This window comes from Eubalaena glacialis, chromosome 8, assembly GCF_028564815.1.
Source record: "Eubalaena glacialis isolate mEubGla1 chromosome 8, mEubGla1.1.hap2.+ XY, whole genome shotgun sequence".
Classification (NCBI taxonomy): Eukaryota; Metazoa; Chordata; class Mammalia; order Artiodactyla; family Balaenidae; genus Eubalaena; species Eubalaena glacialis.
Genome location: NC_083723.1, coordinates 16,328,869 through 16,351,143, shown reverse-complemented (window position 1 = coordinate 16,351,143; position 22,275 = coordinate 16,328,869). Strand labels below are relative to the sequence as shown.

At 43.9% G+C, this 22,275-nt stretch overlaps 2 protein-coding genes across 3 annotated transcripts in view; one reads left to right on the top strand and one right to left on the bottom strand.

Moving 5' to 3' along the window:
- The window catches only part of DLD (dihydrolipoamide dehydrogenase), a 65,985-nt gene extending 63,233 nt beyond the window's left edge, over nucleotides 1-2,752 (top strand). Inside the window, exon 15 of the mRNA XM_061198422.1 lies at nucleotides 2,734-2,752. The gene's annotated coding sequence lies outside the window, so the exon portion shown is untranslated. The remainder of the gene's footprint in view (nucleotides 1-2,733) is intronic.
- The window catches only part of LAMB1 (laminin subunit beta 1), a 75,029-nt gene that overhangs the window by 25,583 nt on the left and 27,171 nt on the right, over nucleotides 1-22,275 (bottom strand). For both annotated transcript variants that reach the window (XM_061198418.1, XM_061198419.1), the window contains exons 13-23: nucleotides 21,187-21,266; nucleotides 11,267-11,402; nucleotides 9,835-9,993; nucleotides 8,377-8,504; nucleotides 8,039-8,162; nucleotides 7,396-7,600; nucleotides 6,104-6,247; nucleotides 5,657-5,888; nucleotides 2,785-2,948; nucleotides 1,323-1,547; nucleotides 97-311 (exon numbers count right to left, since the gene is read on the bottom strand). In XM_061198418.1, the coding sequence (XP_061054401.1) occupies nucleotides 97-311; nucleotides 1,323-1,547; nucleotides 2,785-2,948; nucleotides 5,657-5,888; nucleotides 6,104-6,247; nucleotides 7,396-7,600; nucleotides 8,039-8,162; nucleotides 8,377-8,504; nucleotides 9,835-9,993; nucleotides 11,267-11,402; nucleotides 21,187-21,266 (1,812 nt within the window). The remainder of the gene's footprint in view (nucleotides 1-96; nucleotides 312-1,322; nucleotides 1,548-2,784; nucleotides 2,949-5,656; nucleotides 5,889-6,103; nucleotides 6,248-7,395; nucleotides 7,601-8,038; nucleotides 8,163-8,376; nucleotides 8,505-9,834; nucleotides 9,994-11,266; nucleotides 11,403-21,186; nucleotides 21,267-22,275) is intronic.

The following is a 22,275-nucleotide window of genomic DNA, read 5'->3' as shown; positions in this document are numbered from 1 at the left end:
TCTCTAATTGGGGCCCGGCCACCAAACAGCTGTCACCAGGACTCAAAGTCATCTTTCCATATGCCATGACGGCCTCCGCCGGCCACAACACCTCACCTCGTTACAAGACGGCCCAAAGGAATGAGCAGCATCGCAGGTGCACGGGTCACACCCTGTCCCGCTGGCCAGCTGCCAGGTGTTGGGTGCACAGCGGTCACAGTTCTGGCCGATCACATTAGGGAGACACAAGCACTGCCCGGTGATTTTGTCGCACTGGCAGTCAGAGCCGTTACAGTGCTCCTGCACGGTGCCCAGGTAATTGCAGACACACTCTGAAAAAAGAACAACAGGTCAGACGTACTTACAGAGTCACATTCGGAAAACACACAGATCACGCAAAAGTCAGCTACATCAAATGACTACCATTTTCCCTCTCCAGATTTCGACTTGGAAATGCAAACAAGTAGAGAAAGGAACAGAGGGGATTAAAAAAAAATCTAAAACTGTGGCCTTCATCTTCTTACGATGTTCCATGCAGTTCTGACATTTCCCAGGCAGACTTGCAAAATGACACATTCTGCCCGGCAGTATTTTCAAAATACTTGATTTAATAAGCAGCTGGTGAGTCATTGTAAAGTTGAAGATTTAACTGGAAATAAAACCTATGCTGTGGGAACGGAGATACCTAATGATTTCAAACTCTTGGCAGGGAAGAACAGTCATGGCTGTGTGAGCCGTGGCACGGAGAAGCCCTTTAAGCGAGGAAGGCTTAAAGCAATCAGGTCCTGCTGGTCCTCAACATTCCGCACGTGTTTGTATCAACAAAGACAGGGGCCTGGGGGCCGTGCAGCCACAGCAGGAAATGCTGGCTGATCTCGTGATGAGAGAGAGATAATGTGTTCCAAAACAGAGACTTCAGAGATGTTACTTCTTTCTTTTCCTTAAGCTGGAAGGCTCTACCCATCAATGACGTAAGAAAAGGTACGGACCAAAGTGCGTATTTAGGACGCAGAAGTCCCAGCCCATCAGCAAGTTCATGGGCAGAACATAAAATCAATATACTCTATGGGATGGCATTTATCACGGGGACAGCGACACAGCTTTTGGTTCCCTTTCAGGCACTGAGCCACAGCTCGACACTTCAGCTCTGCCAGGAAATGAGGATGTAAAGGAAAAAAAAAATCATCCTCATCTTTCTTTTGTCACCAGTGAAATTTTACCCCTCTGAACAAGCATTTTCCCCGATAAGAGAAACCCCCGAAGAATAAAATCCCCCAAGGAGGAGGAGGAGGAGGAGAGTGGAAGTCATCCAAAGGAGCGGGCAGAGGGAACGTGCATCTTACTGCGACAATCCTGCTGGAGGGCGTCGCCATAGTAACCGAAGCGGCAGAGCTGGCAGTGCTCCCCCTCCGTGTGGTACAGGCACTTGAGGCACCTCCCGGTCTCCTTGTCACAGGCTTCTGGGTCCGTCGTGTCGATGTTGTGGTGACACTGGCAAGGCTGACACGTGCCCCCCACATCCGAGGGATTGCCAAAGAAGCCCGAGGCACAGTCGTCGCATCTGGAGCCTGTTGTCCAATAAAACCGGCATGGGACCTTCGGCTTTGCCCACTGAAAGGTCTGGTCCCCCGACATTCCCGCCAACCAGAGGGCCCACCCAGGCAGCGCCTCGGTCCCCAGTGTGCTAGTTACCGAGCCGGGTGACTGAGCCTTCAGGGGAAATGGGCCGTTAGCCGTGAGGGGGAGCCGCGTCTTTGCAGCGATGCTGCTGCAGCCTGGCTCCGCGGCCGCAGTGGGGCAGGGAGAGTTTGGAGGCTCCAGCACGCAGGAGGTTAGCTCCTCATTGCACAGGGATGGACAGATCAGGAGTGAAACAACGGTCTCACAGCGGAAAGCTTAGCTTGATGTTACATCCTAACCCGAGGCGTATATTCACTGAAAAATCCCTGCTCCTCCATGAGCAACCTGAAAAATGGGGCCCCTCGGGACGACCGATTTCCCTTCTTAAGGAATCCCGAAGGATAAACAAGGTCCTACTGTATAGCACAGGGAACAATATTCAGTATCCTGGGATAAACCATAATGGAAAAGAATATGAAAAAGAATGTGTATATATATATATATATATATGTATAACTGAATCACTTTGCTGTACAGCAGAATTTAAAATACTGTAAATCAACTATACTTCAGTAAAATAAATTATTTTAAAAAATCCTGAAACATGCAAATTGGCTGAGCTACGGATAAGCATAACGAGTATTTGAAACGGTGGCATCAAGGATGAAATAATGTTTGTATGTACAACTAGCTACACTCTGAGAGTGCTGACAGATAATGTGAGTATAGTAAACAATGAAGAATATATCTAGCTTTGACTGGTTCTGTTGTCTGGACTCCCAGATGATATTCTTTTCTTCCTTCTGCCCCCTATTTGGCCACTTCACTACTTTGAGACTCTTCCGCTAGGAGTTGGATAAGGAAACGAAGAAGTAAAATGTAAATTAACTTTTCTACTGGTTAAGACCAGAAAAGTGTCAGCAGGGACTTACGGATTAAATGAGCTTGCTATTGTGCCCTGTATTATAACATTATTGTCAGAGACACAAAAATTGACTCTACCCCACATGCCAAACAGGAAAAGAACATCTTCTATATTTCAGATTCCCTTCACTTTTAATTAAGGATTGTAAAAAAAAAAAAAAAAAAAGCAACTAAATTGGCTCACTCTTCATCTTTTTTCTTCCTTAACAGCTAACCTCGTGAAGACGCATCTTTTCCTCCGAAAGTCTGCACATCACTTACCGATGTATCCAGGATTACAGACACAGGCAAGCTGTAAAGTAACAGGGTCTTGATAACAGCTACTGGCAAACTGGCGTCCGCTGTCGGGACCATCTGGACAAGGACAAGGACGGCAGTGATCTCCTGACCCAATGATGGGATCTCCATAGTAACCAGCCAAGCACCTACATCAGTTGCCGAAGAGAGAAGGTCATGAACCCCAATTGTAAGAAATCTGTTGCAAGAAAGAGTCTAAGAAACCATGTTCTCTGTTTAGGAACATCATTCCTCACGTTTCCACACGAAGCATTTTCCAGTAGAGAAGTGGCTCAAACACTAGTTCTAATCAGAAATCCCTGGAGGGCTTTTAAAACACAGATTGCTGGGCTCCCTCTCCCCGTTTCTGCTTTAGGGGCTGATGCTGCTGCTCCTAGTCTGGGGACCCCACGGCAGGACCCGTGCATTAGGGTGACACCTCTGGCCTCACCCGGACCCTCGTTCACTCCTCCCCAGAGGAAGAGGCACATCTCCCCAAGTGCACCCTACCGCCTGCCCTGAGCATTCTGGTAGCTGCCCTCCTTGCATTAAGGAGTCTGGGGGAGGGGCTTGGGGGAAAGAGAGCCCGTGGTTGTCAGTCTCTACCTATGCCTGGGAGGGACGTTGTGTCAGCAAGCCCACGGTGCCTTGTTCCGCAATCCAGCCTGTACCAGTAATAAAGCCGATAAGGATGCTCTCCAGATGCATGACCCTTGTGTCTGCCTCTCAGGGATGAGAGATGTTATTTATCAGTTCTCAAACCCAACAGGTTCCATCTCCTCTCCTTACACATAAGGCAGCCATGGAGCTTAAACGACTGGCAAGGCTTACACAACTAGTGAATAAATGAGCCATGATTTGAATTCAGCCTCCTGACTTTTAGCAAGGAATTCTTTTAGTATGTCATGCTGCTTTTCAACATGACTGGTAATTAGGTTACTTTTTTACTTCCTATATAACATGAGAGCTTGAAGGAAGTTTGGATATCATCTAATCCAACTTAGTTATTCTACTATCAGAAAGTTGGATACTTGGAGAGGTGAGCTAACTCACCCAAGATAAGCAGGTTAGAAGCACAACTGGGCCTGGAACTTCTAATTCAGTTTTTTTTTTTTCTTTCTTTGTTTTTTGAGGCAGAGGTAATTTTTTAAAAATGGGGAGTGGGGAAGGATGAAGAAATAGAAGGGGAAAGTTGTTCAGAGGACATTAACCTTCTATTTAATTAGACACAGACACAATACAAGAACATGTGCCCCAATTATGTGCTGGGAAAATCAGCAGTGATGAAGCAATTTTGTGCAACAGTTTGTGACAAAGTTTTCTATGAGGCTTTTCCAGGTGAAATAAGTCCAAATACATCATGGTAAGAACTGAGTGTTCATTTCCTGTCTCCTCCTTCTCTAACCCCCTCGGCAATAATCTGAGCCTAGAGCTTCTTTTTAAATTCACAGGATTGAAACTGATCATCTCGGAAACAGGAAAAGAATGAGAAATCAGCTCAAACTAGATAGCAGCATCTGAAATACTTTAATGCACTTTTGTCATCCAAACTAGGGCTGAAAATCTTTTCTCTTCCTATACCCTTTTGAGTTCTGCAAGAAATCAAAATGCTTTACAAATAAAATTCACAGTGGGCCTGATTTCAGATCGGTCTTGTGGACAACCACCGCTGTTGACCTGTGTTCCTCACCCATCTCTTCCCCTTTTTCATCTGATTCTCTTATCTGTTTGTCTCTCTCTCTCTCGAATATATTCTCCATCTCTCAATGAAAGAACGGTAATGAAAAACTTAAGGGAGAAAACCAAAGATGACACTAATATATTAATTTCTTCATTTTAATCTTGTGTAACTGTTTCCTTGTTATCTTCTCACAACACAATTTGTGGTTGGAAGGACTGACTTTTACTCTAAGGAGTAGTCACTGAAATCGTTAAATTCTTGAATACCATCCAGCAGTATTTGCTGCCTTGCGTATCTTCAAGCCATAAGGTAACCACAAATGCAGTTTTCACTAACAACTTCTTTCATCTGATGAGCAACTTTTGCACTGACTGAAGCACTTGCTGAAATTTTTTTTTACAACAAAAATCCCACAAAATGTGGATGGATACTAGAAGAGAGAAGATTTATTGACTTGAAAGGTGGAGACTAGTAATCCAAAAAAAGCAGGTTCTAAGAGCACGTCTGCCTTTCTTAATTAGTAATGAACGCTGTAGGTCAGGATGTAATTTTTTCATATGGACTGTTCCTTATCTACTGAGCTGGGCTGTAATGTTATTAGAGGCACATTTTATGTCCAATTTTTACTACCCTTAGTGCACTGCACTACATCCATAATAATTATGCAATTAACATCTGCTAACTGGAGAACAGCTCTACTTGTGCACATTTTATGTGGGCTCCTGGAAACTGTAGCTGCATGACATGTTTCCAAAAAACAAAACCATTTAAAATGACTAATCCCCATTTGGACTTGGTTTCTACTTTGACCTAAATTAGGCATTAACATTTCACAACTCTCATCCTAGGCCAGGATCTGCTGAGACAGAGAGATGATTTCTATACAGCCTTAAGGTGACCTCTAGAAAGACTCTCCAAAGAGGGCAGATTCATATCAGTTCTGTTCTCTGCTGTATCCCCCCCCCCCAGCCCTTGAACAATGCCTGGCACGCAGAGGGTGTAAGCTAAATCTGTTCTGGATAAATGAATGAGTTCCTAGAAAATAAATACCGAGGTGATCGGAAATGAAAGAGCCACCTGGAGACTGGTAGAGATTCATTCTGTGGTTTGTCTAAGATGCTGTTAGCTCAGCCAAAAACAATCTCGTTCTCTTTACTTTCAAGAGGCTGCGTGTACCTTTCACAGTTATGCCCCGTGGTGTAGTCCTGGCAGCTCAGGCATTCCCCGGTCACTGAGTCGCAGTCATCGCCATGGCCATTGCACTGGCAGGGCTGGCAACTCGGAAAGCCCCAGAACCCGGGTAAGCACCGGTCACACTGCCGCGTGTACACCCCCTGGAAACAGCGGCACTGGCCAGTGATGGGGTCACAGAAAGCATTGACAGATCCTTGCAGATGGCACTCACAAGCTGAGGAAACAGGCAACCAAGGGACCAGCTGAAAAACTCATTAAATGCAAACACACCCCTTACATAGGCCAGTCCCCCCCCCTGCCCAGTGCAGAACGCTCATGGGCCCCTGTGGTCAATTTCCAGAGGGCAGCATGCCTTCTGAAGCTATGGAACCCATGCTAGCATGACTCATGATCTGAACGAATACGTTACAATTCTTCTGATCAACTTACGTTTGCACCCGCTGGGGCCAAAGCCAAAGGTGCCGGGAGCACACCTGTCACACCTTCTTCCAACCACATTTGGCCGGCACTGACACTGGCCTCCGTTGGGGTCGCAGACGGAACTTAAGGAGCCCTGAGGGTCACACTCACAAGCTGCAGGGGAGAGAGGCAAGAGCCCACGACCCTATATACAATGGAATATTACTCAGCCATAAAAAAAGAACAAAATAATGCCATTTGCAGCAACATGGATGGACCTAGAGATTGTCATACTGGGTGAAGTAAGTCAGACACAGAAATACAAATATCATATGGTATCACTTATAGGTGGAATCTAAAAAAAAAAAGGTACAAATGAACTTATTTACAAAACAGAAGTAGAGTCACAGATGTGACTCTGGTTACAAACAGATTTCTGGTTACCAGGGGATAGCGGGGGAGGGATAAGTTGGGAGGTTGGGATTGACATATACACGTTACTATATATAAAATAGATAACTAATAAGAACCTGCTGTATAGCACAGGGAACGCTACTCAACACTCCGTAATGGCCTATATGGGAAAAGAATCTTAAAAAAAATAAAAGAGTGGATATGTATAACTGATTCACTTTGCTGTACACTAATGTTGTATTAGTTTCAACTATACTCCAATAAAAATTAAAAAAAAAAAAAAAGCCTGTGACCCAGGGCAGCCGTGCTCCCCACAGCGATGAGCCCAGTGAGTACCACTTGGCTCTGCACTGGTCTGTCCTTTCGCTCGGGCTCTTCCCAATCCTCCCCCCATGAGCACCTTGGCTTGTTCAGAATTCCCATTTAAAGCGGTATCCTCCCTCGGATGGGTGCCAGGGAAGTGGCAGGAGCCGGAGTTGACAGATAAAAGCGGTTTTTCTAGGAAGGAGGTCATTAAGGTTTTCTCTCCTTGCCTTCAAAGCTCAAATACCACAGGACCTTCAACAAAAGCCCAGTGACCTTTCAAAGAGCAAAATATCAATTTCAGTTATGCGGTGCTCCTGTCATTCCATCCCAACTCCCCACCCTGCGTATGGAAAGTCTCAGGGACCTTTCCCTAGTCCCCTATTCTTTGTGTGTTACTTCATGACTGAGTCCATTGTCAGTGGTGCTCTATCACTAACATAGTCTTAAAAAAACAAAGACCAACTGTAGTTGAGACACTATTTCCTTTGGGCTGACTGCCTAACACAGAACTATAGGACATGCCTGCCAACGTACCTCGTGATGTCAAGTGTCCTCACGCCTCTTGAGAAAGAAGGGGCAGAAGCAGCAGCCGTAATACCTACCCAGGCCTGTCTGGTGTAACAGGGCGGAAATGCTAAAGATAATGTTTCTGCAAACATCGGTCATCGGAGTCTTCACGACGCTTCTGCTGTTCTCCAGACATCGGTATCTCTGAAAGGTTTCCCAGGCACTGTTGGTGACGACCCCATCTCCTGAGCCTCCCACGGTGAAGATGTCCAGCGACTTACAGAATGGCATGAGAACAAGCTAGGAAGAAAACAACACGACACTGTTCTTACGGGGGTTGTCCCAGGTCATCAGTTAACGCAAGCAAACACATAAAAACCCCAAGTGCGTCTTTGACTCTTGAAAAAAAAAAAAAAAAAAGACTCATGGAGTCAAGTGAAAACCTTTTCATTCTTAAATATTCTTGCCAGAAAAAGTTTATAGAGACCTCTTACAAAGCTTGATGGGTTTTGAAATGTCATCGTTAAGACACTTCATATTTTCAGGAAGGATCGTCTTGAGTAGATCCTTTCCAGAGGGTGGAGTTTTATTAAAATAAATAAGCAAAGTGGCCTCGGAGGCAGAAAGAATGACTCTGCCTCACCTCTCAGCATTACCCTCCACAAAACCCTCTGGGGAAGCTGATGCGTGCTTTCTGCCCAGCCCTCCCTGCTCACGTCAGAAACGACCTCCACTTACAGAATCGATCAGTGTGTAGGGGCTGTCCACACTGCTGTCCGAGGAGGTGTACTGGGGCAGCTCTAACCGCACTGTGTAGTTCACACCCTTCTCAAAGCACACGGGGCGGGGGAGGACCACATACCTGCCCCGAAACAAAAGAGAAAAGTAACAACCAAAGGTGAGCCTTTAAGTATCTAATCCATCAAAGCTCCACGTAGATCATCCCAAAGAAAGGAACAGTCCATGTTTGGCTCTGGCCCCAAAATGGTAACTGTACAACTCACCAGGCGAGACATCAGAAAAAGAATTAATTTGCATGTTGGTTCTGTTGAGCTGCAAACCACTGTCACACTGACCTGGAGCCAGGCGATAGGGACACCACCTGGTTGTCATCATCAGGAACAGTGTTTCCACATCGGCTGCTGGTTGGAATCTTCCCAGGTCGCTGCACTGTGATGACAGCTTTCTCCCAGTGGTCGGGGAGCTACAGTAAGAAACAGATGATCGGAAAGACCATCCGAGCTGGCCCACTGCTGCCTGTTTGGATGGATCCATCCATCCATCTTTTGCCAAGTTTAAATGGGAAACACTCGCTTGCGTTTCCCTTCCCTCTTTACCATTCCCTCGGCTGTTACCCCAGTTCCAGCCCGAACCCCTTCCCACCTGGACACTGAAACAGCCTCCCACTGCTGTCCCTGCCTCTCCCAATGTCCCTTTTCATCCACCTTAAAACACAGCTTATTATTATTATCTTTTATTGGAGTATAGTTGACTTACAACATTGTGTTAGTTTCAGGTGTACAGCAAAGTGATTCAGTTATACATATGTATCTATCTATTCTTCTTCAGATTCTTTTCCATTATAGGTTATTACAAGATACTGAATATAGTTCCCTGTGCTATACAGGAGGTCCTTGTTGGTTATCTATTTTATATATAGTAGTGTGCATCCATTAATCCCAAACTCCTAATGTATCCCTCCCCGTCCTTTCCCTTTTGGGAACCATAAATTTGTTTTCTATGTCTGTGAGTCTATTTCTGTTTTGTAGATAGGTTCATTTTTATCATATTTTAGATTCCACATGTAAGTGATATCATATGATATTCGTCTTTCTCTGACTTAAAAGCAAAAAAGAAGATTAAAAAAAACACCCCAAAACCCCACAGCTTAGATAATGACAATCCCTTGCCCAAAACCCTTTGACAACTTCCTGTTAGTATAGAGTCCAAGTTCATTTACTGATCCCAGCATTTCTCCTAACAGCATCTCCAACCATATCCCTTACCTGGCTATGTGGAAGGATGCTCAAAACACCCCCTTCTCCGCTGCTTACTTACTTACTTACTTACTTCCATATTCCTTACTTCCTCTTGTGTCAAAATTCCACCTCTGTTTTAAGGCCTACAACTGACTCTTTAGTAAACATTTTGGCAGCCCCTGGCCAGTCCGGCTGGTATGAACCTCTCATCTTGCAGCACTGTTTGTGTCTCTGCTCTTAGACTTTCCACCTTTGATGGCAGTTAGGGACATGTGTCCATCCCTGGGCAGGGCAGGCCATAAAGGCAAGGAGAGAACCTGGCACATTCTCATCACCACCTCAGTTCTCAGCAAGGCTAAGTGCCTAACAAGGAGATCACGAAATGTTTGTGAAACTGAAGAAAAATGTACATTTTTACTTCCAAGGGGCATAGAAAGTCAGAGAGCGTTCCCTCTATTACAATGCACCCTCCACAATTCACAGAGACACAGTGTTCATTAGAAGAAAGATTTTTCTACCAATATCCCCCCCCCCATTAGTCTACCAAGGGGTTACCTGTGGCTCATAGCGAATTAGGATGTCATACTCCATAGAATATGGTATGTTGTCGATGAAGAACTCCAAATAAGCCCCTTCAGGCACTCGGACGAAGCCCGCTCCAGTCCAGGAAGGAATACGGCCCTGGATATACTGCCGCTCCGCTATGCTGACCCCCTGAGGACAAGGGGACAGGACCGATGCTTTACTTGAAATGGAATTCAATGTAACAGTCGAAGAAATCTGAAGTCACCCAAAGGTCCAAAACGGTAGATATTAAACCCATTTTTTGCAGTCATATTTTCCAGACTGTATAATTTTTTGCTTTATAAACAGGTAATTGGTTTCTTTTTAGTTTTTAGGTTGAGGTAGTCTTGGGACACTGGAGATGGGCTTAAGGCTTAGGATATACCTTCTATGATATAAACCAGGAAAATGAGCATGAAGGAAGGAAAGAGAACATCCCAAATGCTGTTACTAGCAAGCCTAGGAGTGACCAGGTATGTCCCAGGTTTCCACAAGGCTAGCCCGATATCTAGAGGATGTATTTCTGTCATTCTCATTGGCATTTGTTTCAGGCGCCACGTACAAGTGAGGAAACTTGTTACAACCATGAATGTTCACTACTGATGAGTGAATTCTGATTGTAAGGCTGAGAATGGATCAATTTGAGTTGCTTAACTCAAGTGTGCATTTGAGTTTGTTCACAGGATTACATACAGTAACTGTGATTAGCTACCTCCAGAGATGAAGTCCTTCATTCCCTGTAATGTATGTGTGTGCGGCTTTACCCATCAAGAGGTGGAACCTATGTTCCTCTGCCCTCGAATCTGGTCTGGCCTTGTGCCTTGTGACCAGCAAAGTGTGAGAAAATGACATTCTGGGACTTCTCAGCCCAGACCTTGTGAGACCTGGCAGTTTCTGTTTCCTCCTCCAGATGCCAGGTAAGAATTCTCACTGTCCAGACACCTCCATGCTGTGAGGAAGCTCAAGACAGCTGCTTGGAGAACAGCACCCAGCTGGCCTCCAGCTGTTTCCGCCATCCCAGCTGAAGTGCCAGACATATATTTGAAGCCGCTAATTTTTGGCACGGCTTGTTACACAGCATTAGAAAACTGAAGCAATATCCTCTCTGAATATTTACTATACCAGCTAACTCTGGCGCATCAGTAGAGAAGAGAATGGAAAAAGAAAAAAAAAAAAAAAAAACAACCCACCTCCCTAAAAACACCAAAAGCCTTATTAGTGAATGTTCCAAAGTCTCCTTCTGCGTTATGGATTTACTTAGCTTTAAATCTGACTGTTCTCAAGAAGGCCTGTTCCTCACCCTTATTTTGTACTCACTGACAAGATGCTTCTTACTTGGTCTCTTTGCAAAATGTGTATATGCCATTACTGCCCGCCCCCCCATACTCTGCTTTACCCACCTGGCAAGCATCCCCCTACTTACAGGCCCCAAGTTGGCTTCTTCTGCTTCGTAGATGTAGTGATCCAAGGTGGGGAAGTAGTAACCAGATTCCACTCCGTTGCACTGGCGTCCGATCATGTGGGGTTGGCAGACGCACTGGCCTGACTCTGCAGAGCAACTGGAAAGGAAGGAGAGCTGGTCAGCTGTGCTCACCACGTTCATAATGAACCCACTGGAAGCAGATCCACGTTTGCCATTAAATAGTAAGTGGGGTGAAACATTCGGGTAGGGTTTTCTTACTTCCTTCAGAATATAAGTACACGGAAAAAAACATTGCCTACAAATTAATCCCAGACTGCTGAGGTTGAAAGCTCTCAGTGACCTGGTCTCTGGGTTTTATCTCCCTTGCTCTCTTGACTACGCTCCGTCTGTGCCACGTTAAGGTTTTCTGTAGTTATCACATATGTTCTTGCATTGAAATCTCTTTTGCAAATGCAACCCCTTTTCCTGGGCCTCACATCTAAATATCCAGCTCCCAGAAGGACAGCTCCAACTTAGCTGTCCCAGAGGCTAATCACAGATCCCAGAAAGCAGCACCCAATCCCTCCCATGTTCTCTGCTGGGGAGAAGACTCCACCACCCAGAGTCAACCACATCAGAAACCAGAAGTTCTTCTCCAGATTCTTTCTTCATAGCCAATCAGGAACCAAATTCGGTGATTTCCCCTCCTAGCACCTTGTGCATCTCTCCCCGCTTTGCACTGACTAGGCCACGCCTTTCTTCTCTCTCTCGCTCACAGTAAAAGCAGGTACAGTCCTCTAATTGGTATCCTTATTGACAGTCTTCCAACTTCGCAACCTGAACTTCCACCTTCCCCCAGAGCTGCCTGAATGACCCTCATGAGATGTATTAACCGCATTACTTCCAGGCACGATGGCCTTGGGGAGGTGCACCAGGCCCCCACCATCTGGCTCTTCTCTACCTTCCTAGCCTCACCTCTGCCCTCGCCTCTCCAGCCACACTGAACTACTTAAGAGTTTTTCCAATGCACTGGGGGACTCATGACCCCTTCCCTTTGCTTGTGTTGTTCCTGCAGCCTGTAATGCCCTGCTCCCTTATCTACCCAGCAAAGATCTACCCACTCTTCTTTCAAGATTCAGCTCACAAATCCCTCCTGCTGTGACCATCACTCCCCATCCCACAGAAGGAACCACCTTCTCCGTCGTGCCACCGCCTCCTTGCAAGAGAAATGATGTATGCGACACATCAACAACTAAGCTGATCACGAAGTAGGTGTTCATTAAAGTTGACGCACTGTGTCTTCAAATCCTCCTGATTTTTCAACGGTCATCCCTTCATGAAGGCTTGTGTGGTTCCCTCCCTCTCCTCTTCTCAAATGGTGTCTTCTGAGGCCTCAGTTGTTTGCTATCTTTATTGTTAAGGCATTGATCACTTCCTCTCTTGTTGGACAATTATCGACCACTTTGCTTTATACCTGAAACACTGTAAATCAACTATACTTCAACTAAAAAAAGAAAAAACCCTGAATTACATGCATCCATTTTTATTTCATTAAAGTCAAGATGTGATTTGGAATTGTTACTTTAAACCTATTCCCAGAGTTCTTTTTTTTTTTTTTCTCGTCCCTAAGTTCATTTTAAACCAAATACCTAAGGTAAGTTACAACTCACAGGAAGACTGAACACTCAGAGCTTTATTAAAAACACCCCAAACAGCCCTGTCCTGATCCAGCTGAAGTCTTCTTCCTTTATGTCATGTAAATAGTTTTTATCCTACAGGGGTAAGAGCACATTCAACATCCTGTAGACAATTCCCAGAGGAGGAAAGCTTTTTCCAGTCAGGACCCAGCCCTCCTTCGAGCTAATCCACCAAAAGCCATTTTCCAAAATTCAGGCGTCACACATGACATCACAGGGACAAAAGAAAATCCCTTTCCTCCCCAGCACATGTTTACTGAGGGAACAAATGTCTCAAACGTGAACCACCAAAGAAGAAAACACCCAGATTCTTCCCAATGCCGTCCATTACTAGAGAACAAGCCAAGGAAGGCAAGGATAGAGACAGCGGGCAGGCTCCCGAGAGGCTTTTACCCGCAGCACAGTTGTAAAGAAGAAACAACTCACCAGGACCTGACCCTGTGCAGGGAATTCCCCTCATGTCAGCTCCACAGCCACACGCCTGTGTCCACACACTTGAACGCTTGTCACCGGTAGGCGTGGCTCCCACTCAACACCCGCTCCTTTGGTGAACTCGTACTTGGGGCTTTATCTGCCCCCATGCAGGTGGCCCTCACCTACAGCTCTTAGTTCTTACTCACGACTGTGCTCTGGTTGTACCCCTCCAGCCGTGAATGGGACATTTCCATGGTTTGCCCAGCCGTCACCTCTAATTCTTCCTGTCCCAAACTGTTCACCACCTCACACACTGACTTATCCTCAGCTCTGCTATTTCTGTCAGCAGATTTAAAATTACTCTGATGTAGAACAGACTTGTGGTTGCCAAGGGGGAGAGGGGGAAGGGATGGATTGGGAGTTTTGGATTAGCAGATGCAAACTATCATACAGAGAATGGATATACAACAAGGTCTTACTGTAGAGCACAGGGAACTATATTCAATCTCCTATGATAAACCATGACAGAAAAGAATATAAAAAAGAATGTGTGTGTGTGTGTGTGTGTGTGTGTGTATATATATATCTGAATCACTTTGCTGTACAGCAGAAATTAACACAACATTGTAAATCAACTATACTTCAATTTAAAAAAATCCCTCTGATGTAGGTGAGACATAATCTTCCCTTTATCCTCAATATAACACGTGTTATTTCAAGACGGTTCTCGACTCAGCCGTTTCCTCTCATTGTCACTGCGGCTACCCTAGTCCCCTGTGTCACTGTTCTACACCTGTTACTCCAGCCACCTCCCGAGCTGATCTCCCCAGCTCCTCTCTCTCTCCCCTGCCCAGATCATCCAGCTACACGGCCAAACCAACCTTCCCAAAGCCTCGCCTTCCCAAAAACCCACAACTGTTTCTTCTTCTGTCAAGTCACGGAGCCTCTGCCTGGTTTCCCGCAGCCTCTATAACCCCTCTTCTGAAAACAGCTGCTTCTCTTTCGGGTGCCCACCCTTGGCTTTAGCTGAGCCACACTCCTCATACTCTTCCACAAGTATTTACTGAGCAGACATTAGCCCTGGCAGCTGTGCTTCCTGGTGTCGAAACTCTCCCATTTTAGTCCATGCCAGTCAGCTCTTTTTTTTTTTTTTTTTTTTGGCTGCACCTCGCGGCATGCGGGATCTTAGTTCCCCGACCAGGGATCGAACCTGTGCCCCCGGCAGTGGAAGCGCAGAGTTTTAACCACTGGACCGCCAGGGAAGTCCCTGTCAACTCTCTTCTGAACCAATCCTACCTTCCTTGTTAAGTCCATTATTTCCAGCGAAATGATATGGAGAAAGAAAAATGGGAGAAAAAAATAGTTCCTGCCCTAAAGCACTTCCAATCTAACCAAGGGGGATAAACAATAAAGCAATTGACCAGTACAACCAATCAAAATGCAGGCAGTGCCCACACAGAGCTAAGAGCAAAGAACGACAGGTGAGAGGAAGACACTGCTCACCTGAGGAGATGAGGGGACACCAGGACAGAGGTGGCCTGAAGGCCGCAGAGAGAAGACAGGAAGACAGGAGCCGAGAGGGCTCATGGGGAAACGTGAGCAGACACGGTCGAGATCAGACCAGGTCTTCACCATGCCACAGTCATCCCACCTCTGTGCCTTCACCCCAAAGCTCAAATCCCGCCTCCTCCAGAGTGAGGAAAAAGATTTATTACGTGCCACTGTTCTTTCCTGTGTTCAAGCGAAATCAAATCAGATAGAAATGATACATCTGACAAGGCTGTGTGTCCCCCCCCACCAATTTCCCTGTAACTAGATACAGGTGCAATTCATTGGATCAGTTAGGTAGAATAAAGACACAAAACACAATATATCAGGGCCCGTGGCAGGCAGAATAATGACTCCCAAAGATGTCCACATCCTCATCCCTGGAATCTGTGGATATGTTACCTCATGTGGCACAAAGGACTTTCCTAATGAGATCAAGGTTAAGGACCTTGAGATGGGGGATTATCCTGGGTTCCCCAGGTGGGCCCAAGCGAATCACATGAATCTTTAGAAGCAGAAGAGGAAAGCAGAGGAGTGGGCCAGAGCTGTGGCACGAGGAGGATCTGACCCACCGCTGTTGGTTGTGAAGGTGAAACAAAGAGGCAAGGAATGTGGGCAGCTTCTAGAAGCTGGGAACAGCCCTCAGCTGACAGCCAGCAGGAAAACGGGAACTGCATCCTACAACCAAACGAACTGAAATCTGCCAACAACGAGAATGAGCAGGAAAAAGTCTCCCCAGAACCTTCAGGTGGAAACGTGGCTCCACCGACACCTTGATTTTTGTCCCCTGAGACCGTGTCTGACATACAGGACTGTAAGATAATAAATTTGTTGTTTTAGGCCACTAAGTGGTGGTAATTTGTTATGGCAGCAACAGAAACCTAGCACAGGCCCTATTTTTTTCCTCAAAGGGTAAAGGCCAAGATTATTTCTCAAAAGGGAACCCTCCTACACTGTTGGTGGGAATGTAAGTTGGTGCAGCCACTGTGGAGAACAGTATGGCGGTTCCTCAGAAAACTAAAAATAGAATTGCTATATGATCAAGCAATCCCACTCCTGGGCGTATATCCAGAGAAAACCATAATTCGAAAAGATACATGTGGACTTCCCTGGTGGCGCAGTGGTTAAGAATCCGCCTGCCAATGCAGGAAACACGAGTTCGATCCCTGGTCCGGGAAGATTCCACATGCCGCAGAGCAACTAAGCCCGTGCGCCACAACTACTGAGCCTGCACTCTAGAGCCCGCGAGCCACAACTACTGAAGCCCACGTGCCTAGAGCCCATGCTCCACAACAAGAGAAGCCACCGCAATGAGAAGCCCGCGCACCACAACGAAGAGTAGCCCCTGCTCGTCACAACTAGAGAAAGCCCCCATGCAGCAACGAAGACCCAACACAGCCAAAAAATAAATAAAATCGATTCTTAAAAAGAAAAAAAAAGAAAAGATACATGCACCCCATGTTCATAGCAGCACTGTTTACAATAGCCAAGACATGGAAACAACCTAAATGTCCGTTGGCAGATGAATGAATAAAGAAGACGTGGTACATATATACACAATGGAATACTACTCAGCCATAAAAAAAGAACAAAATAATGCCATTTGCAGCAACATGGATGGACCTAGAGATTATCGTACTAAGTGAAGTGAGTCAGACAGAGAAAGACAAAAATCACATGATGTCACTTATATGTGGAATCTAAAATACTACACAAATAAACTTATCTACAAAACAGAAACAGACTCACAGACATAGAGAACAGACTTGTGGTTGCCGGGCGGCGGGGGTGGCGGGGGGGAGGGATGGATTAGAAGTTTAGGTTGAGCAGATGCAAACTATTATGTACAGGATGGATACACAACAAGGTCCTACTGTATAGCAACAGGGAACTATAGTCAATCTCCTGTGATAAACCATAATGGAAAAGCACATGAAAAAGAATGCATAGAAATGTATAACTGAATCACTTTGCTGTACAGCAGAAATGAATACAACATTGTAAATCAACTATACATCAATAAAATAAATTTTATAAAAAGATCGTTTCTCAAAAACACAGATTTCTCATAAATGTAGCAACTGGCAACTCTTGGAAGGAAAACTCTTTCATTTAAACAGTGATGAGCAGGGAAAATACTGTACAATCTCAACTTTACTACTAAGAAATAAAGCAAAACATTAAAGGATAAAAAATCATCATTCATAAGGACCACTACTCTGTTCAACGCTGAAATCTCCTCCAAAATACTGATTACAAATAAGAGCTGGTTCCCCAGTGATGAGCAGTCAGCACCATCCATTCTGTCCAGAGCAGCTTCCCCACCACCCCTCCACCCCACCTCCACCGCCAATTCCCCTACAACTAGAATACGTTCTTAAAGGGTAGGAGCTATGTTCGATAATCTCTTTATGTCCAGCTGCCATAGCAATTAACAAAGGGTTAGATACACCACAGTTATCCCATACATTGATGAAAATATCTATTAACTTCTGCTCTGGTTTCGAAGCACAATAAATTTCAGCTCCTCATTTACTGAGCACCTATCACTGGGCTGGGGACAAAAGAATATGCAAAAACAGCTAAGACACAATCCCTGTCCAAAGAGACCTTTCAAATACAAACAGCTATAACACAAAGCAGAAGGAGTGCTAACAAAGATGCAGAAGTAATGTGTTTTCACATTAAGGGAGGATTGGGGCCTTCAGTCTACGGAGGAGAGATCTTCAGAAGAAAGTGGTGGGCTTCAAGCCAGATATCAAAGTCCTAAATTTAACTGATGAAATAATTTTGAAGGATGCTGTCAAGCTGCTTCTATTTTTCAATGTTTTAAACAGTTGCAAGCAGCCTTTACTTAGCAACCACCCTTATTTATTCATTAAAGCAGGTTAGGGGACTTCCCCACTGGTCCAGCGGTAAACGCCCTGCAATGCAGGGGATGCGGGTTTGATCCCTGGTTGGAGAACTAAGATCCCACATGCCGTGGCCACAACTACTGAGCTCGCGCACCTCAACTAGAGAGCCTTTGTGCCGCAGACTACAGAGCCCACGCGTTCTGGAACCCGCGTGCCACAACCAGAGAAGAGAAAACCCATACGCCACAACTAGAGAGAAGCCAGCGCGCCGCAACAAAAGATCTTGCATGCATCAACGAAGATCTCACGTGCCGCAACTAAGACCCGATACACCAAAATAAATAATAAATTAAAAAACAAAAAAGCAGGTTATCTACTAGGCAAAACGTCATTAACCTGGTTTGAGTCACATTATTTAAATCAATTAGGTCTTACTTTAAAATATTCCGAAGTTCAGACTAGCTGTCAATATAATAGGCATGGATTACACACTTTAATTGTTCTACCAAAAGCCACTCAGCTCATTAAACAAAACATTTAAAAACTTTTTCCACTTCATGACTTTACACTTAATCTGGCCCTGGCCAAAGTAGCCAAGGAATGTTTTGGGATTGATTTAGAGATTGCCTCTCCTGAGGAGGGCATGTTTAATTTTTATATCGTAAAAATCTTTTGTTTCTCAAATTCTTTTACTCAGTCAACATTTATTCAACATGTGTCTGAGGCAAAGCAAAGTACAATAATACTGTCAGGTGGAAGATATTTATGACTGTCTGCAACAAATCAATCATTCAGCAAGTATGATCCTGAGCATCTGTTATGCACCAAGCATTCTAGAAGAATTGGTGCTTTAGAAGACAGAGCCTCTGTCACCTCTTTGGGACCCTTAAAGTCCTGTGGGGAAAAACAACCTTGAAAAGGATGACTACAAAACACTGAAGAGTCACAAGACTAGAGGCATCTTGAAAGTTTCTTTTCTTCCCCCACCAATGATGCCAAAAGTAAGGCATCTATTTCATCCATCATGCTAGAAAGATCAAATTACCCACTTTAAAATCTTCACTAAAGGATATATGTATACATGTATAACTGATTCACTTTGCTGTACAGCAGAAACTAACACAACATTGTAAAGCAACTCTACTCCAATCAAAACCGAAAAAAAAAACTTCACTAAAATGTTTTGTTTCACAAACTCTCTTGACTAGCACATTCTGGTTTTTGCACATTTTTTGCAGGAGAGATTCGGGGCAGGCCAGGGGCTGTGCGTGGGTGCATTTAGAGACAGGAAGCATGTGTGGCCGAGCGAGAGAGAGGAAGGGAGTGTAAGCAACAAAAACCGTTTAGGGTAAAGGAACACAGGACATTCCTGAGTTTAGGACATAATTTGGAGAGTGACGTATGCCACTTTCCTCTAATCGAGAAGCATTTTTGGAGTGCCGACAGCTTTGAATTGAGGAATCAGTTACTAAAGGAATCATCAGCTTGTGTTCTGGGGGTCACCAAGGGTAGTCAGGGAAGTGATTTCATCAGCAGAGACAGCAGTTGGTCTCGCTTTCCTCCTTTATGGAATTATCCTTGCTTCCTCCCCTCTGGAGGTTTTCTAAGAACAGGCATTCACCCTGGAGTTCCGGAGGCAACATGCTGTCCCAAGTTTACTGCACGATCTGGAACAGAACAAACCCAAATACGGAGGCCAAACAGAACATGTTCTTGCTGCCTAAAATCTCATTCCTGCCGAAGCACGCTACTACAGTGTTGGGAAGTCTTCCTGTGAGAGAGTCAGTTTTTGAATCCATGAGGCTTACTCAATGAATTCAGCACATTCTCCCGGGGAAGATACTGGGCCACAGGGAAACATCTGTCTATCCTCCCAACAGTCACTTATGCTATTTTTACCAGATGTTCTGAATCTGATCCAGTAACACACAGAGACGACTCAAAGGTAATTAATCCAACTCTCGCAAATTGAACATCTTGCCAAAATGTGTACTTTGATCATTTTGAGGAGAGGGTCATGTCTCACCAATTCAAGGAATACCAACATATTTAAGTCACTAAAATTATTGTATGTAATTTTCATTAATGTACCGGCAAGTTGGAAAAAATGAAATAGTGAAGAATAAAATGAAGAGCCTTTACACAAATCAAAATGGGACTGCATTTTCCATCTTTTAAACTGGTGAAAATAAAAGTTTTGATGATACCAGCTGCTGGTGGGGGACTGGGGAAAAAGGTACTTTGTAACTGGTTGGGAGGAAAATAGACTAGCACCATATGTCTGGAGAACAATCTGACATCCTCTAGTAAAACAGAAAAATGCACATGTACTTTGACTTAGCATTTCCATCACTGGGAACCCAATCTATAGATATGTCTACAAACATTCATCAAGATTACCAATAAGGATATTCACTGCAACATTTTTGAAAAGAAAAAAAAACAAAAAACGGAAATCAATAAATCATGGCACTATCACATGATAGAATACAAAAAAAAAGGGGTAGATGAATAGATGCTGATATAAAAAAAAATCTTTAGATTAAAAAAACAAGTTGCAGAGTAATGTACATACATACATTACTTTGATTTATAAAAAAAAGTCTGTTAAGCTGAGTAGGAAATCATGGACTATATTCCTTTGTACTTGTCTTGTTTAAAAAGTAACACCTAACATATTATTTCAAAAGAAATGAGAGGAAGAAAACTGTCATTTTTACAGGTATTTTGAGCACTATTATTAATTTCTAGAGAGACACAAGAAACTGTTAACGGTGGCACTTCAAGGCAATGGAACTTGGTGGGGAAAAAAGGCAGGATACCTGTCTGAACTGTTTGAATTTTTTTTTTAAAACCATGGGCATACACTGTTTCCATAATTTAAAAAAAACCGAAAAGTAAAATACAAAACAAATAACACTATTAAAAACCAAGAAACAATAACCAACAAGGACCAACTATATAACACAGGGAACTATACTCAATATTTTATAATAAACTATAAGGGAAGAGAATCTGAAGAATATATATATATACAACTGAATATATACATATATAACTGAATATATACATATATAACTGAATCACTGTGCTGAACACCTGAAAATAACACAATATTGTAACTCAACTATACTTCAATTAAAAAAAAAGACAAAAACTAAAGAAACATCAAAAAACAAAATAAAAAACCCAAGAAACATAAAGACTAGAGAAGCTAGTCTTGGAAGCTAGCTTCAAAGCTAACTCTTGGAATGAATAAACCTTTGAAAACTTTGAGAGCACAGGTAAAAGTGATTATCAGGCATTCAAAGCAAAGGTGAATGCACTCTGCCTATCTTCTTAGGAGACACCGAACATCACCCTCGTCCTAGAGGTCGCAAGGACGCTGGGGGTGACTGAGCGCGAGTGTCAGAGCAGCTCCACTCACCTATTGTTTAAGGCTCCCCCAAGGTCACAGTCACAAGGTCGACATCCATCCAAGTCGTTGCTTAAGCCCCAGTGCTCTGGCTGCAGAACAAAAGATTAAACATCTAAAGGGGGGTTCCTGTAATTACACAATAGACTCAGCAAGAGACAAGTTATGGCGTGTTTTGGATGTTCCACCAAACATTTATCTGCACCGTGAAAGCAGAAAGCCTACACAATAGGTGTGAGTAGGAGTATTCTAGCATAAAGAACCCAAGCTCTGGGTCACAGGGGTCAGAGAGGGTTGCACACATACCCACATGGTAACCCCAGATCAGAGCAGTTTCTTTGCCCTGCAAATAGCCTTCATCCAAGAATTAACGTGAGCTAGCAGCAAACATGCCAATTTTCTTCATTGGAATTACTCTGGCAGTGAGACAGTAATATGAAAGCAATCACAAAAATGTTTTAAAAGATATAAAATATAATTTTTAAAAATTACTCTCATAATTACTCCACCCAGAATCACTACAGTGAACTTTTTGGTCTATTTCCTTCCAGATTTTGTTTTTCTTGATGAACTTTTTCCCTAGTCAAGATACTACCCACATCCTGTGTTCTTTTATTTTTTTTTTTCACACCAGCATAAGCATTTCCTCATGTTATCATCATTTTCAATGGCAACCAAATATCACACTGCATAGAAACATCCAAATTTATTTAACTATTTTCCCTACTGTTGCTTCCAAGTTATTTTTGTTATGATTAATAAAAGATGCAATGAGTCTTCTGGTGAATACATCTTTGTCCAATTTTCTGATTATTTCATTAGGACAGATTCCCAAAAGCGGGATTACTGGGTCAAAGGGGATGCACATTTCTACAGGCTATGGATACACATTTCCAAAACACTTTTCACAAAGTATGAACCAGTCTGTATTTCCATCAGTAGCACACGAGTACCTGCCCCTCACTATGTCCTCACTTAATAGTCAGCATTCCTACTTTTTAAAAAAACTTTTGTTAGTTTTGTCTGTAAAGATGGTACTTCACCGTGGTTTTATTTTGCAACTCTAACAGCGATGGTGAATATCTTGTCAAAATTATTCAT